The 17,980-nt window shown below is 37.4% G+C and overlaps 2 protein-coding genes across 2 annotated transcripts in view; one reads left to right on the top strand and one right to left on the bottom strand.

Moving 5' to 3' along the window:
• The window catches only part of dpy19l1l (dpy-19-like 1, like (H. sapiens)), a 32,148-nt gene extending 25,525 nt beyond the window's left edge, over positions 1-6,623 (top strand). Inside the window, exons 18-22 of the mRNA XM_028580741.1 lie at positions 63-182; positions 870-1,044; positions 1,943-2,042; positions 3,623-3,748; positions 4,504-6,623. Coding sequence (XP_028436542.1) covers positions 63-182; positions 870-1,044; positions 1,943-2,042; positions 3,623-3,748; positions 4,504-4,675 — 693 coding nt within the window. The 3' untranslated portion in view covers positions 4,676-6,623. The remainder of the gene's footprint in view (positions 1-62; positions 183-869; positions 1,045-1,942; positions 2,043-3,622; positions 3,749-4,503) is intronic.
• Positions 6,624-7,930: 1,307 nt separating this feature from the next.
• Positions 7,931-15,356, bottom strand: LOC114556931 (fucolectin-7). Its single transcript, XM_028580075.1, has 6 exons — positions 15,277-15,356; positions 14,132-14,193; positions 12,961-13,246; positions 12,429-12,583; positions 9,984-10,263; positions 7,931-8,662 (listed from the first exon to the last, which is right to left on the bottom strand). Exons 2-6 carry the CDS (start codon positions 14,187-14,189, stop codon positions 8,509-8,511), a joined length of 933 nt encoding a protein of 310 aa, XP_028435876.1. The 5' UTR covers positions 14,190-14,193; positions 15,277-15,356; the 3' UTR covers positions 7,931-8,508.
• Positions 15,357-17,980: the final 2,624 nt, after the last annotated feature.

The following is a 17,980-nucleotide window of genomic DNA, read 5'->3' as shown; positions in this document are numbered from 1 at the left end:
GTGTGTGTGTGTGTGTGTGTGTGTGCGTGTGCGCGTGTGTGTGTGTGTGTGTTCCTCTGCAGCTGGTGTACCACAGCCTGCAGCTGGTGGCATTTTCTGTCCTGGCCGTCCTCATCATGCGTCTCAAGCTCTTCCTGACGCCCCACATGTGCATCATGGCCTCGCTCATCTGCTCCAAACAGGTCAGACTCAGAAAGAGATTTAGGGATGTAGCACTTACTAGGAATTTGTCATGGTTGAAGGTGCATACTTAAAACCAATAATATAAAATAAAAGAACAATAAATACAGAAACAAATAACATACATACATACATACATGTTACTATTTAGCATTAATTGGGTTGGTATTAGAGACCTATTATAGAATAGGTCTGTCTGTGATTAAAAATTACAATGTACTACATTTAAAAAAATAAGTTTTTTGTTTTCTTAATGTCAAACTATTATTATTTGACATTTATTTATTGAAGAGGAATAACCCCTTGAGATGAACCATCTCGTCTTCGAGGGGGTCCTCTAGTTCAAGTACAGAAATTGACGTTGACCTTACAGCGGCAGTCAAACAAAAAAAAAAAACACAAAAAAACAACAACAATAAAAAACAACAACTTACTTTACAATAATAGTAAGTGCAAAAATATATAATACATAACTCATACAAACAAAACATTCACTCATACAAGACTCTCCAAAGGTTGCTCACCCATCCCTCAACAAAATAAACACATGAACTATGTGAAATATAAAATATATATGTACCGAAACACACATCTATTAAGTTTCTTCTCCACTTAAATTTTATGTTAATGGTGCAGTTTGTTGAGCACACATTCTGTCCTTCAATAATGCTCCCCGGTGGTGATGTCAGTTGTTTGGCTGGATCGGGGAGAGATATAAACCCCAAGTTGCAGTGTTTGCCGTCATGGCCATCATGGCCGTACAGGGAGTGGCCAACCTGCAGGCCCAGTGGGGGATCATCGGAGAGTTCAGCAACCTGCCGCAGGAGGAGCTGCTGGACTGGATCCAGGAAAACACCCAGCCTGGTGAGTGAAGTCGCCTGCTTCCATGACTACAGTAAAATATAGACCTGGGTTAAAAAGAAATTTAGATTTTCCAATTTAAATTGATTTTCATTTGAATGGTCCAACATCGATTTCAAATAAATCCAGAATCGATCTCTGTCTGTATCGTATGAAACTAAAAGACCCTAAGGAATCCATTGGTACCAACTAGGGGTGGGAGAAAAAAATCGATCCAGCATAGTATCGCGATATTTTCCGTGGCAATACTGTATCGAAACACAGACACAGAGTATCAGTCTATTATTATATATGTGTTGGTCAGTTTGTCTGCTTGACAATCCCATTTTGCAGCAATACAATTGAAGTGAGATGAACAAACTGAGAAATGAACCTTTTTTTTTTTTTTAGATAAAACAGATGTTGACAAAGTTTCTTTTTGGGGACATAATGTGAAATTGGAAAAAAGGTAACAATTTGCAATATATCACAGGATATTGCAGTATGTTTAAAATCGCAATAATATCGTATCTGGCATGGCCATTTTCAAAGAGGTCCCTCGGTCACCTCATGATATCTGAATGAAATGTCACTCAGAACTCACTGACTGTAGAGTCTGTAGAGCTGCACACTGTGTGTTCATGTTAAATAAAAAGAACATTAATGTTTCTGTTTTGGGGTCAATTCTTAATGTGAACATTGATACTTTTAATAATGCCTGGAAGTGATTTTTAGTTTTAGTGTGACGTCAAGGGGATTCAGTCTATAGTATAAGGTTTTTTTCTAAGTACATTCTATACCTAGATACTTATGAAAAAGAATAAAAGCAGTGGAAGTGTAGTTGTATCCACTCTACAACTTTCCTGTTCCATCATCTCTTTGTAGTCTCATTTGTTTTTGGTTTTGTGTGCGATTGATGCAGATTCTGTGTTTGCTGGGGCCATGCCCACCATGGCCAGCGTGAAGCTTTCCACAGGCCGGCCCATCGTCAACCACCCCCACTACGAAGACTCTGGTCTGAGGTCAGTGGGACTCTCAGCAGCACTAAGTGCTCCTCTGCTCAGATCAGAAACCAAAATGAGTTGTTCAACAAAGCATCCATATGTGGCTCGGGGCAGTTTTGAATTTAATGTAAAATGTGTGTAAAATCTTTCGGTTACACTTTACTTGAAGGTATCTACATAAGAGTGACATGACACTGTCATGAATGTGTCATAAACATTATAAACAAGTCATAAACGTTTATGACATAACGCTTCTTTTAGTAAATTTCATTCGTTTTTTGTCATGACAAGTTATGGTTGGGGTTAGAGTTAGGGTCCATGTGTCATGACCGTGTCATGTAACTCTTATGTAGATTAGAGGATGGATATAAATAAAGTGTTACCAATCTTTCTTTATGTAAATCTTGTCTCCCTTTCCTACATGTATCACTCAATCTTTTCTTAGCTAAAGCAAAACATATACAGCAGGATATGTCAACATCATCTTCCCATCCAGTTAACAAATTACAGGAGAAAGTGATCACAAGCTTGTTACAATGCTTCACTTAATAAGATAGTAAGATTAAAATTCAAACATCAAAAGCATTTAACATTCATGCCTAAAACATTCAAAATAATGTCTGAACAACGGGAAAATCCTATGCTGGCTGATTCTGCAGGACCAGCAGCGTGGAGGTCATCCAAATATTTGCAGGTTCAAAGTTCTGCACTGTGAAACAGAGAACTTTGTAGTCGATTCAGTCCTCATTCCCATAACTTAACTGCTGCATTAAATGTGACTCTAGTTGTGTTCCACCTTATGCTTATAGCTCATAACAACTTGCAACTGTTGATTTATTTAATGAAAGAGGAGAGACAAGCTAAGGCCTTTGCTTCCTAACTACACTATGAACCACCCAGACCTCTCAGGTGGTCTGGGACAGGTCTGCTTGCTGTCCCCAGAGTCCGAACTGGGTCAGTTTTTATGCTCCACATATCTGGAACAAACTCCCAGAAAACTGCAGATCCGCCGCAACTCTGTTCTTTCAAATGAAGGCTGAAGACCTTTCTTTTTGATGCTGCCTTTCTTTAAATAATTGTTAATTTCTTAAACTGCACTGTCGATTTTATTCTCGTCTTTTATCTAGTGGTATTTTTGAACAGATAACTGACCTATTTCTAAGAATTTCTCCAACGCGAGTGTGACATAGATTTTATGATTAAAATCGATGTCAATATGTTTAGGATTTAGCAAAGTTTGATTAAACTAAGCCTCATAGCGACGGCTATATTGTAAGTAAAGAGAAGTACTTCCTCTTGTTATGGGTAACAAGGTTACAAAGTCACAAGTTCCTGCGGGGCCCGTGGTGGATGAGATGGTAAAAAAATATGGTCCTGCCTCTTTTTGTTTTTTTTCCATTATTTTATTGTTTAACTCCTCTTGAATGTTTTCATTTTTTTAATGGTTTTTTTTTTTTAACTGCTCTTTCATGTTTTATGTAAAGCACTTTGAATTGCCCTGTTGCTGAAATGTGTCTATACAAATAAAGCTGCTTTGCCTTGCCTAATACAACATTTTTATTGATTTACATATTTATACTGTATTGCGTTCCACGCAGGGAGAGAACCAAGTTGGTCTACTCCATGTACAGCCGCATGACTGGTGAAACAGTCCGGGGGAACCTGATGAAGCTGGGAGTGGACTTCTTCGTCCTGGAGGATTCCTGGTGCACAAGGCGAACCAGGTACCTCACAGAAAGGGGGCACATTGTTACCCCAGGACCACGTTTCTTTCTCTGAAATTTGTTTCAAACATGTAAAAGAAAACAGAAAATCAGGTCATTTCAGAAAATAAAAATATACATACCTTAGATACATCTCAACAAAACACTTTTTTTTTAAATTTATTTTCACGTCTGAAAAAGGAGTGGGAAGAAGTATATACTCTATAGTCCCACCCCTTCTCCATAAAACTTTTTAAATAAGTTAACGAACTTTCTCCGTCATACATTTTTCTTTTCTTTTTTTAAACTCTTCCAATATTTAACTTTGCTTACCAATTCTCTTACAACATACAATTTATTTCTCATATACTCTTATCAATTGTGTATTATAAATCTTTATATAATCCTTGCATATTTATTTATGTTTACCCAAAATACATAATGATATATTTTAGTATAAAAAATTAAACTTCATTCAGAAATTCTAAAGAATGTGAATAAATAAGTGAAAAAAATTAAGGGGAAGCTACGAATGAATCTAAATAAATAAACAATATGCAAACAATGATGATCAAACACCTTTCTCCCTACCCCGTGAGAATCATCTCCTTATATTTCAGATTTTTGATTTAGGGTATTTTATTTTTATTTTATCAAGGGAGAATAACTAAGAAAGCATAAACTATACGTTTTTATTCCGTTAAAATGCTAACCTTGTTTTCTTCTTTCTGTCTTCTTCTCTCTATCTTGTTTCTTCCCTCTCTCTCTTCGCCCAGGCCTGGGTGCAGCATGCCAGAGATCTGGGACGTTGAGGATCCCCAAAATGTTGGTAAAACTCCGTTTTGCACCCACATGTCCAAGAGCTCCCGTCCCCACTTTGCCACGGTCTTTTCCAATGACATTTACAAAGTTTTAAAAGTCCCCAAAGCTACCAACGACCTCAGATAACACCGTGGGGCCAACTGGTTTTTTTTGCATTTTGATGAGTCACTGCCATTGCTGTTTTTTTTTTTTTTAACCCAAACCCCCACAGTTCCCCTTTTTTGTGGTGCTCTGATTCTCTGAGCGAGGGGCTCGGGCACTATTCGGTTGGACAAGCCTAAACCGTCGGAGTCTCTCCACACTCGGTGCGTTCACTGTTCTCGTGACTTCTAGGAACTCCCTGTTCCCCACATTTTGCCAATCATCCTTAATGCTGCATCGTTGTCATGCAGTGAGTTTCCCCATTACGCCCGTTGGTGCCCAAGTTAAAGCTAAAAGGGGTCGTAGCTCTTCAGTCTGTTGCATTGGTTCTGTTGTATAGAATCTTTAGTTTAAGAAACATTGTCTTCAAAGAGAAGCTGTTCATACATCAGTATTGTTTCTAACTGTGTAAAATTCATTTTTCTTTGACTCGTGCTGAAGAAGTACATTTTGTCTGGACCAGTCGACGATGTCCACATACTGTGAAGCAATACCCTTTTGCAAACTTGACAAAAGCTGACTTCCTGTATTGTTATGCGCAGTGTTGATCTCCGAAAAAAAAGTTTTTCAGTAGTACACGATTTTTATAATTTATTTCTGTGAGTATTTTTTTATGCAAAGTTCAGAGACGTTTTCTGTAGAAGCCAACAGTGTTTTAAGAGTCTTTGGACTCGCAGGGGAACATTCTGTTCTTGTGTTTGAGAGCTTTTAAAAACATTTGTACTACATATCAGTCAGCCCAGACGGAATTCATTGGAATTCAGAATTTCACACCGTAGAAGACCTTTCATTCTTAATTTAGTCACAAACTGGCAAAGAATTTTCTTAACTGTGCCCTGTTCCAACTTTTATGTAAATACCCAAACAGTTGTTTTGTACAATACCAATGTTCGGCCTTCAAAAGGTTATTTTTGTTTCTTGAATTACTGTTTATTGCCAAAGGAAGTGTTGATATTGAAGCTGCAGATTCGGGGGACTGTAGCACATAAAAAAAAAAAAAAATGTTTTTTAGTAATTAAGAACCTTACATTTGTGAGTTCTGTGACCGCCAATCCAAACTTTTTGTAGCAGTGGATTTTATGTAAATGGTAGCAGTCGTTGGTTCCTTCTTCAGGGCGCCTTAATGACCGTTCAATATTTCACCTAATAGACCTATTTGCTTTTTGGCTGATCTTTTGGTTAGATGAGGAGATCAATATCAGGTCTGTTTAGGAGAGCTTTATCAATCTCCTAATTTCATTTTTGGGAAGAAGGCTAGTTATTGTATTTCTCAAAATGTTGAACTGTTCTTATTAAGACGGAGAAGTCGCCACGTTGGAGGGGTAGCAACAGGAGAAACAAATGTTTTCTCTTTCTGATCCCTTTTCCTCCTGCAAGAGCGTGAGTTTAAGCCAACGCCCCACAGAACTGTTCTGTTCATGTTTACTCCTCCAACATGATGGGATGTCCTTCACAATTATCGATTACTACTTCTCAAATATTCCCTAATGGGTTTTTCGTTTCTGAAAAGGCTGCAAGCTTCTCTCCGCTTTAATGTATTCTTTGTGTATGAACTTGTAACGGGTTAAAATAATTTTGGTACACAACACACCGTGGTGCAGGTGATTTTGTTGATTGGGCGCCAGAATGAGATAACGGTCCTTCTGCGGTGAGATTAAATGTGCCGGAGCGAGCGCTTGAACAAATCACACATTTAATCTGGGACATTTTGTCGTTCTGATTGTCCGAGCTGTTGGTTTATGTCTTACTTGTACGAAGACTGAAGTTTCACGGTGTAGAAGTGATCTTCTAGTTTTTTAAGGACTGTAGCCGCCCTTCCCAAAACACTTTGACATAAGTAGTTTGTTCCTGTCGCAAACGTAAATGTGTTTCAGGTGTCTTTTCTAATGTCTATTTTGTCTGTATTTTAAAAAGAATAAAATATTTACCATTAGCACCATTGTTTTTTTTTTTTGTCCTAAATAAATGTTTAAAAAATAGAAATCAGTTATTTTCCTTCTTAATTTTAGCCTATTCAGGAATATTTTTGTTTATTACATTTTATTTATATATATATATATATATATATATATATATATATATATATATATATATATATATATATATATATATATATATATATATATATATAATACACAGTCGTGAAAAAATTAGGGTACTTTCCATAAGATCATCTCTCAATGCAAATCAAACCAGCTATTAGGCTAACTGAAATCAAACCATGCCAATCTGTAGATATGGTGAAGGGTATGTGATGATGTGGGGCTAGGCCAAGGGAACTTTATCAGGATGCATAGTATCCTGGATCCATGAAATAACTGGCCTTTAAAAATAAAAATCTGCCTGCCTCTATGGGAATTTAACACAGTGGTGTACTTACTTATGCCCCCTGTATTTTAAGGAAGAACATTTATTTATTTACGATACATTATTCATTCACAAACAAAATTGGTGTCCTTAAAGGTTGGATTTTTCCTCATTTCTTTTAATTTTCAAGATCAATTTCCAAAAATTGATCCAAAAAAGTTTTTTTTTTTTATTCCTTTTTTTTTAGTCAACTTTAGCATGGCTGTCCTAATTGTTTCACATGACTGTATAGTGTCACAGATATTTCATGCAAAAAGTGCAAAAGAAATCCATTGCTGATATTGTTTTATCAAAAGTGTTTACTACAAAGCAAAATGAACACAATAACCCCAGTTATTATTTATTTATTTATTTATTTATAGTCAGTAAGTTTGAGTCTTGGAGATGAGAGTCCTGCACCTGAAAAGAACCACTCTAATATTTTCTGTGCCAACTACAGCAAGTAGATGAACTTGTTCTAGTGGACAGCAGAGAAACAAGTCCAGAAACATGGTCAGCTTAAATGAATGTCGTCGTGTTGGAAGTTGTGGCAAAAACAAGCCGTTCAAGTTTTAAATTCTGTAAAGAGTTCAGGCCCGTAAATGTACTAATCGGTACTGCATGAAAACAGTGTATTCTTTAACTCCATATTATTTAGTAGTGTTTAAGTTGAATCGAGTTAGTTATGATCCAGACCATTATGCAAAGCTTGCTTAATGATTTTATTTGACTTTAGCAAAGATGACAGCAACAATGCAGCAGTGGCAGTACAATCACAAGCTCAGGGACATGGATCAGTTCTAAAACACACCTAAGCTGCTGTGTCCATCCATCCATCCATCCATCCATCTTCGTCCGCTTATCCGGTGTCGGGTCGCGGGGGGCAGCTGTGTCGATGTACTAAATATAATAGGCCTGTTTTACATAGGGCTGGGTACATTTTCATACATATAGGCACCTACCGAATTGCCTCTATAGTATTGAGTATAAAAAAAGTCATTCATTAGGAAATTTCAATACTTTAGATCTTATCAGCGTTTGTGAGCCAATAAGCATGCAGCTTTTACCTAGATCTGGTAAATGGATTTCGGTAAAATTGGTTTCAATAAAAGTATCAATCAGGAACCGGTATCGAATTCATGGTTTCGGTACCAGTATCTGTATCGGACATTTTTGAGCAATACCGTGTCCTAGTTTCACACATGATTGTTGTAGTCTGATGTTAACACAGAGACTATCAAAGACCCATTTTATCCGTCATTTTGCTATTGTCTAAAACTTAACTCCATGTTGCACACAATCCTATTGGTTATTTGTCATGTGAACAATCACATTGAAGCTAAATCTATTAACTATCACATTAAAGCTGGATCTATTAACTATCACATTAAAGCTGGATCTATTATGTTGGTTAGTTTGAGTACATATAACAACATTGGCTATATTCTTGCAAATGGAAGTAAATGTTAAAGCTAATCCAGGACCGAGCCATACACTTCCACCTCGCACAGGACCAGCCACTCCTTTCTTTCAGGGATAACTATGTTAACATAGCGGCCATCAAACCCGTTGACACACTGGAATTCAACAGTTTGACCTGCCGGGATGCTTGAGATCACCGCACACCTGGTAGAAGAAGCAGAAATCCCTCCATTAACTCAGGTTGGCTGAAGAAATAGACGACTCATTTTCACCACACCCATGCAGAGCCGGCCCGACCCATAAGCGAAATAAGCGGCTACTTAGGGCCCCGTGGCTACCAAAGGGCCCCCAAGAGCGCTTGAAATGTCCCACAATAGAGCTTATAACAGAGCCGGTCTATTTAAAGATAGTGTTACTGCTAATTGGTCCCACATTAGTCTTTAAATGCTTATGTGCACATTATGAGTGCTTAAACTAATATTTACAATACACAAGTTGGTTTAGTGCCAAGTGCAGTGGCAAAACGTTACAATGTGGAGAGTCCCCAAACCAAATCCTGCTTAGGGCCCCCAAAAGTCTGGGGCCGGCCCTGCACCCATGAGTCTAATTTGACAAACAACATACGCTGAGAGTGACGTAGGCTTCACTTTGTTAGACTGTTGATGGCAGATGTTTTCCTAAGGGCTCGATAATGAAAAATATTGATATTACAAGAATGTCTCTTAAGTTCTTGTCGCAGAATCCTAATTAAGAACCTTCCATAAACATATTTTTGCCCTATATACTGTATATGTTATTGCTGAATCATGATGTCAAGTAACTGAGATATTTCAACAGGTCCTCAACTGTAACCAAAGGGTTCTCTTCTACCTTTTATAAACCTTTTTTTGCCATCTTGTTTCATCTCAAGTACTCTGAAAGCTTGTGAAGAGATGAGTCAGTAAACAATATTTTACATTTTTTTTCGCTTTGTACAGAACAAGGCACAACAAACCACTAACTACAGTTTCAACTCATTCATGGGAAAATCTGTCTTATTTTATCTTTTTTTGTAGGTCATTTGTAAAGGGCTTCGCAGACTATTTCCTATTTGGATTTTTAATATTGAGATTATTTAATAAATATGCCAATATACAAATATTTGAGTTATTAGTTTACATTTAGTGCATTTGTCTATAATAGTGGCTTAGATTAAGATCAGACTAAATTTTATGGACGAATTATGAATAAAATGTAATTCCAAAGGGTCCACTTTCTTCTTTTGCCATTGTATCTGTATCAGTGTATGTCAGTAGATAAGTAACAAGAAATTGCACTACAGAAATGTTGCTACTATGAGGATTGAGATAATTTAGAAAGCTCTGCCAAATATAAATTTTGACACAAGTCTGGCTGTAACATACATAGTTAAGTATATAGTATATAATATATAATAAGCACCAGAGTGACAGAGTGAGAGAGACATCTAAATTCCAATTTAGTGACTTCTAAACATTAGTGATGTTATAAACAGGCGGTACATTACCTGGGATTGTTGTTGCCATTGTTGTTAAGGGAATCTCCAACGCGGATCTCAGCTCCATTGATAAATTGTTCGTTTATATCTCGGTTGGTTATCCTAACCGAAAATACTTTGTGGGTTTTGATCAGATCCAGTCGCCACCAGGGGTTCACCTCATGGTCTGTGTGACTGCAGGAAGCCTTCTCCCACGTGCTGGCCTGATTCCCGTCAATGGCATTATACGCAATGCCAAAACTATGTAATGATGACTGTGTGGCTTTTCCTTGGAGTGCCAGGTTTTCTCCTGCGAAAAGAATAACTATAAAAATCACAACTTATACCTGGACTTGTTTGCGCTTATCATTACAACAAACTCCCAACAAATTGTCGTTTGATTCAACATGTATGGCTTCTGATATCTCGTGGGAAAAAATGTTTTCTTGCAATTTTAAATCTTTTAATTCCATTAAGATTTTTTAATGTGTCACAGCCTTTGGTCGTGGAGAGGTGGGCTTTACCCGGCTGTCAGGGATACTATTGAGTTACATCATGGAAATATTAGAATTTCTTTCTTTTTTTTTACCCAGTTTAGAATAGGATAGCAGTTATATGATACAGATCTAGGCCATGTTTAAACTGTCTCTGGCCAACCCCGACTCTATGGAAGTGCAATACTACTTTTAATACTAAGCACTTTGAATTACCTTGTTGTAGCTTGTTTATACAAATAAACGTGCCTGGTCTGGCCTTGTGTTTTACTGTGGCAACAGTTCTGCTGAATTTTGAGTGGAGCTGGGGAGGATGACGCGGCCAAGCCAGTGTTGTTTATGGTTGCAATGGCGCTGCGCTAAGCTAAACACTAAAGGGGGAAATTAGCTGATTTTCAACCCTTCTAAACAGTCATCCAGATTGACCGGCAGGTTAACTGTCGCCTTTCATCTGCATGGACGGCAGTACAGAAAATTTCCTTAAGTTAGCAGCTAACTTGGTTGACATAAGGCTGAAGAACACATTTTTAGGCGAGCAAATGTTCTGATCAACTTTGATGAAGTGAAAACACAGTGGGAGGATCAAAGTTTAAGATGAAAACATCCACAAATAAGTTCACAGATATGTTAAGTGGACCTATTTCATAGCATTTTAAGGTTCATATTTGTATTTTGTAATTCTACTAGAAAATGTTTACATGCTTTCATGTTCAAAAAACACTTTACATTTCTCATACTGCCCATGGCTGATGCACCTGTATTCACCCTGTAGTCTCATACAGAGTATAAACAGAGTATAAAGCAGGACTTTTTATGAACACTCACCATTAAAGGCTTCTAAACCAAATACTACACAACCGGACATATTCCTGGAGGAATGTGACCCAAAATAGGTGAGAAATTACTGACATTTTCCGCCAAGATTACAGCTATCTGGTGTTAACACGCAGCTACTGTTGTTAGCAGTGGACACTAATAAAATATAGCAACACATTCTATCATCAAAGGCGAAAAGGCTAAAAAATTGCAGATAAAGGATTTTAAACCAAATACTACATAACCGAAAATGTTTCAGGAGTAATTGGGGGGAATTTAACAACATTGGCATCCAAGATTACTGTAATTGTTGGGGCTTTGTAAATTATAGAGTGTGGTCTAGACCTACTCTATCTCTTAAGTGTCTCGAGATAACTCGTGTTATGATTTGATACTATAAATAAAATTGAATTGAATTGAAGATTACATCTTTTACTGTTGTTAGCATGTAGCTACATGGGACAATGTTAACGCCGCAGTAGCTTAATAAACAAAAACACTCCAGTCCTGCCTGGCTGGAGCAGATGACCAATCATAGAAGACCGGCTTGGAGTTGTGTAACACTTAGCCGAGGGTAGAAAAAACTGTTGAAACCGGAGCATTCAGAACAGTTGGAAATCTGAATGTTTTAGCTCACGGGGGTTTCTCTGAAATATGTTTACCTCATGTATTTATGTTTTGACCAGGTTTAACATTTTCACTTTAATGTACACAGTGCCATGGTTAGCATTGCTAAGCCTCTAACATGATTGACAGGTCACCGTGTAGCTTAAAGCATCTCCTGCTTTATCGTCAATAAAAAAAAAAAGAAATCTAAGCATAATTTACAAAATGAATATTATGATGTATTGAATAAGACTTGAAACTAGCGATTGGGGCCATAAACCCGACAGGAAAATGTGTTTTGAGGAAAAAAATCAAGTGAGAATTGGGGTTATTTTCTCATAGACTTCTATAGCAACGGACTTCCTTTTGCAACTAGTAGAGTCCAGCCCTACTGGAAATTAGATAGAACGTAGGTTTGAGGCACTTTGGAAGCTTTGTCCATTTTTTTTTTTTTTTTTTTTACAGTCTTGGGTTCAAAGATGGCATTTTATTCATTCCTATGGAAGTTGTGTGTACATAACGAAAACGTCTTACAACATGTTATTTCTTAAACTCTCACCAGTTGGGGCACGGTACCCGAAAACTTCCACTTCACAGAGTGAAAGAACCCTCTCTAAACCAGGTAGAGACACGGTCACATAACGTCCCTCCACACGATTGGTGAAAGTCACAGTGTGTGAACTCCCTGCAGGGATTGCAATAATTACACCAGCCCTAAAGGAGAGAAAAAAAGAGAGAAAGCAGCTCATTATTGATGTTCAGGATCAAGTTGGTGGTTTCTCCGTGATGCAGACTACAGTGTCGTGCTAAAAGAAACAGGTCTGTTGTGACTGGGCTGACTGGATTGAGGTTGAAAGTGTGAGTCTCCAAACTGACTGACATCCTGGACCGTACTTTAATGAGGAATGCCTCCACTGCTAGCATTGGCCTGCTCCCACAGGTCCAAAGGAAAACTGTGGTGATGATTATTGATCAGAGCAGATAGGAAAATAAAAAAGTGCATTTCTCTGGAAGAAATGAAGTTTCAACTGTTACTCTAGCTTTCCCTTTATATATAATATTATATCTCATAACTATTATTAAGCACTCACAGTGGGTTTGTGACACCATTGTCTCGCAAAGAGTTGCCAATGCGAATCTCTGCCCCGTTGATTCTTTCTGGACAGCAGTCTCCTCTGTTGGTGATGATGATGGAGGTGACGACGTAGGACTCCAGCAGGTCCACTCTCCACCAGGGGTTGTTCTGTGCTTTAGAGTGGGTGCATGAACCGGCACCAAAATCAGAATGACGGTTTCCATCAATAGCATTGTAGGCAGCTCCAAAAGCTCCATCCCGACGTAGTGACTGAGTTGCTTTGCCACGCAAGGCCACATTTTCTGTGAAAGAAATACACACGGTTTAGTTACCAGCGTAATGTTGGCTAATGTCTGCTAATTAAGCCTTGAGCCACTAGACTCAAGCAGAGATGAGGAGAGGGCTACAGAGGTTTAAGTTCTCTTCTTTCTAACGCCATACCCACAGATTGTTTTCATTTTTAAACTTGTAATCTTCAGCCCCAATCAACACTGACTCAAGTTAGTAAATTATTTAGTGCTATTTTTGTAAAGTGCCCTTATATTGAAGTAAATCTGTTTTATTGGATTTTAAAATTAAAAAAGTCATTGAATTTCTAGCACTGAATATTTCAGAATGAATTGCTATTCCTTGGGTTACCGGATGTTAACAGTGAATTACATTTACAATTACATTTTGTGGCTGAGTTTGGCCTGGTGAATTTAAGCAAGTTGAAAATAGTTCAGTTTAATTTTATATATTGTATTTTGAATCTGAGTTTGGAATTTTTTGATTCGGAATTTATAACTTAGAAATATAAAGTTGAAAATTTGAAGGGTAAAATTCAGAGGCAAAAAATTCAGATACATAATTTCAGTGCATACATATTCAGTGTTAGAAATTCAATGGCTTTTTAATTTCAAAATCTGATGAAACAGATTTACTTTCCTACCCTTGTTACTATTTTTATGATTATTATTATTATTGTATCTTGTGTGACCATAGATTCCTGTCCAGAAAACTTTCTTTACAGAACAGACTTGTATTGTATTGACCACAGCCATTTCAGTATACCTCCACCTTTTCTGACCCCCCCTTTCATTCAGCGTATTATTATAATAATGACATCACCACATATGAGCAATGTACGCAACTACCTTTGATGCTGTTTTATTGTTAAAATACAGATATTCCCACATTATACTTACTGTAAGCTGAGCATGTCCCCAAGAGGAGCAGCAAAGGAAAAACCACAATGTTTTTCATTATTCTAGTGGAGACAGACAAGAGAGAATTTTTCATAAATAGCAAAACTGCAAATGACATTTCCACTGTTGATTATTAAGTCCTTCAAGAAGAATAAAAACAAAATGGAAGATCAAGATCTTTGCCGCAATGATCTTGAATGAAGAATAACTGCATAACATTATTTTTTTTAATGAATGAACAATTGGGTAGAGGTTGGTTAAATGTCTGGTCTCTTATTGGCTCTTCCTGCTCTGAGCATACTGAGCTGCTCCTAAAGTTTACTTTTACACTTAATTGTTGAATGATGTTTGATAAATGTGTAAATGTATGAATCAGGTACCAATAAAATACATCTAACTGGTACTTAAAAATGTACAGTGGAATAAAACAAGACAATGGGGAGAAAGGGAATAACTATTGGACGTTCGAGAGGAAAGGAGAAATAAATTATACAAATTTTTGTAAATATTGGATACCTACAGAATATTATACTGGAAAAAAAACAAAAAAAAAAAAAATTTGGGGAAGATGGTTAACCACTCATATTCTACAGAACCTTTAAAGTAACTAGAAAGGCACTCGGAGAGCACAGACCTCCGGCATGGCCATTCCCTATCTCGCAATGTCAACGAGGAAAAAATCAAGGGCGTATCTAAGACTTGAGGAGGTTCGGGGCTTAGCCCGGACCCATTTCAATAAACTGAATGCAATGCAAAACAGCGATTGGTTTTAGCTTCCGGTTTGTAGATGTAAGTTAGGTGACACCAACATTTGGCCGAATCATAACTGGCCTGGCAACCAAAAGGCCAAGGTGTTTTTTCCAGATTTGTGTGGCGACTTTTGATGCGAGGGGTCTGGGGGTCCACCACCCCCCGAAAATTTAGAGCATTAAATACTTCATTTCCTGCATTCTGGTGAATTATTATGCACCTTTTTCTACCTTTTTCTGAATCAATATGCTGGAAATATCTTTATGTAAAGGGAAACATATTACAATCCAAATATAAAAACATAATGGAATATATTGCAGTAAGGCTATAAGACCGGCTTCGACTTCGATTAATAAAATGACTAAAATAGGAGAAATGCAAAATGAAATGCTTACCCTGATTCCTGGTTAGAACGAATGATGTACCCCTGGTGTCAGTTGATTCAAAACTGTATCGTGCTGATTTGATGTTTAAATGTAGCAACAGCTTCTTCAGAGTGAACTCCTGTTTCTGGAGATAAAAATCCTTTAAACCAAGCTATTTATCTAAAATATCTCCCTTAATCAATTATTAATAAATATTACATAAAACACAGACACTATCCAATCACATCACATCATAGAATTTTCTCCCATGCACTCCTACTCATCTAGGTTCCAGTGGTCATCTAAGGACACACCACAAAATATACTCCAAAGTTCATGTAATACACACTCATTAATTCCTCACTGATCCCACAGTACCATTTAACTAGGACTTTGGTTTAACACATTCACAGATGCAATAATGCTTTCACTCAGTATAAAATGACAATGTATGATTTCATTATGTGTTATGGTGGGGGTGTCCAAACTACCTACAGCCCAACACCTTTAACAATATATATATAGCTTGTGAACATATTACATATTTGGGTTATGATTCCAAAATGACAACAGAGGTATTGATATTTGTTGGTTTACAGTAAAATAGTTTGGGGGTAGGAAGAATGATTCAACACTTTGCCTCAGCCAGAGTTACTGTATCGTGCTGATCAGGCATCAAGTTGTAGAAACAGCTTCTTCACCATTGGCAAGCCCCTTCCAGTCATTGGAGTAATAAAAACCCTTAAGGTCAAGCTGTTTGGTAAATTCACCCCTTACATTCAATCGTTAATATTGAACACATTCATCACAGACACTATCCAATCACATCACATCATGGAGTTACTCCTACTCATTTAGGTTCCAGTAATCATCAGGTTGCAGGTAATCATCAAGGACACACCATGAAATATACCCTAGAGGTCATTGCTTTCCCACAGAGAGACAATTTACTGATCAAACAGTACCATTTAACTAGGATGAACTGAACAACTCTGAGTGGTTGGCAGACTTTCTGTAGTTGATCTTACCTGCCGTCTGAACACACTGAAATTATAAGTTTGCAAGGAAAAAATGGGCCTACATATAAAAAAAAATTAAGAAATGGTGGAATGCGATTAATGCGATTAATTAATGCAAACAGTGTTGTGTCTCTTCAAGTATGTTAATTTTATTCTTGTTCATGTTTAGGGCCCTATTTTGCACTCAGCGCAATTGCCTTTGTACACCGACGCATGTATCATTCCTATTTTGCACCCGACGCACGGCGGACTTTTCCCTCCACAGACGCACGTCGGTAAAATAGGGAATGTATTTGCGCTCCCGGGGGGCGGTTCAGCAAAAAGAGGAAGCGTGTTCCGGCGCAAACGTTATCTGGTGCTATTTTGCAGTTTCAGAAAACAATTCCGCCACTGACCAGGAAAAACCTGGTCTAAAGTCAGTGGCGCTAGTCTAAAGTCAGTAGCGCGTTATTCAGATGCTATTTTAGGGGCGCATGCTTGGCCATAATGTAGCGTGTGCACAATGCGCATACACTTCTCTCATCTAAACGGACGCAGCAGTTCCCATTTTTGCAAACCATACATAATTACAAAGGAAAATATTACTGAAAATGTTCTGATCAACTTTGATGAAGTGAAAACACAGTGGGAGGGTCAAAGTTTAAGATGAAAACATGGACAACACACACACTCTTATATGTCTGTTTGAATGTCTCTTTTTGACTGGAGCCATGTCAAAGAAAATTTTCTGTAACCCTTGTGTATAAGACAATAAAGTAGGCTATTATCTTATCTTTTATTATCTTAGCAGTGGACACTAATAAAAATATAGCAACACTTTCTATCATAAAAAATTGCAGATAAAAGATTTTAAACCAAGTACTACATAACCGAAAATGTTTCAAGAGTAATTGGGGGGAATTTAACAACATTGGCAGCCATGATTACATCTTTTACTGCTGTTAGCATGTAGCTACATGGGACAATGTTAACACAGTAGCTTAATAAATAAAAACACTGACTGGAGCAGATGACCAATCATAGAAGACCGGTTTGGAGTTGCCTAACACTTAGCCGAGAGTAGAAAAAAACGTTGCGTTGTGACTGGGCTGATTGGATTGAGGTTGAAAGTGTGAGTCTCCAAACTGACTGACATCCTGGACCATACTTTAATGAGGAATGCCTCCACTGCTAGCATTGGCCTGCTCCCACAGGTCCAAAGGGAAACTGTGGTGATGATTATTGATCAGAGCAGATAGGAAAATAAAAAAGTACATTTCTCTGGAAGAGATGAGGAGAGGGCTACAGAGGTTTAAGTTCTCTTCTTTCTAACGCCATAGCCACAGATTGTTTTCATTTTTAAACTTGTAGTCTTCAGCCCCAATCAACACTGACTCAAGTTAGTAAATTATTTAGTGCTATTTTTGTAAAGTGCCCTTATATTGAAGTAAATCTGTTTTATTGGATTTTAAAATTAAAAAAGTCATTGAATTTCTAGCACTGAATATTTCAGAATGAATTGCTATTCCTTGGGTTACCGGATGTTAACAGTGAATTACATTTACAATTACATTTTGTGGCTGAATTTGGCCTGGTGAATTTAAGCAAGTTGAAAATATATCAGTTTAATTTTATATATTGTATTTTGAATCTGAGTTTGGAATTTTTTGATTCGGAATTTATAACTTAGAAATATAAAGTTGAAAATTTGAAGGGTAAAATTCAGAGGCAAAAAA

The sequence above is a fragment of the Perca flavescens genome, chromosome 6 (assembly GCF_004354835.1).
Source record: "Perca flavescens isolate YP-PL-M2 chromosome 6, PFLA_1.0, whole genome shotgun sequence".
In the NCBI taxonomy this organism is placed as follows: Eukaryota; Metazoa; Chordata; class Actinopteri; order Perciformes; family Percidae; genus Perca; species Perca flavescens.
The sequence above is the reverse complement of the archived record's forward strand: the minus strand, read 5'-3'. Positions and strand labels throughout refer to the sequence as shown.

Excerpts from the sequence above, each read along its gene's own strand:
- LOC114556931 (XM_028580075.1), bottom strand. The coding sequence starts at position 14,189 with ATGAAAAACATTGTGGTTTTTCCTTTGCTGCTCCTCTTGGGGACATGC. Across the intron at positions 10,264-12,428 it reads CGGGTACCGTGCCCCAACTG|GAGAAAACCTGGCACTCCAA; the intron begins GTGAGAGTTTAA and ends TTCTTTTCGCAG. Across the intron at positions 8,663-9,983 it reads AATGGCAACAACAATCCCAG|GTGTGCGGTGATCTCAAGCA; the intron begins GTAATGTACCGC and ends TTCTTCTACCAG.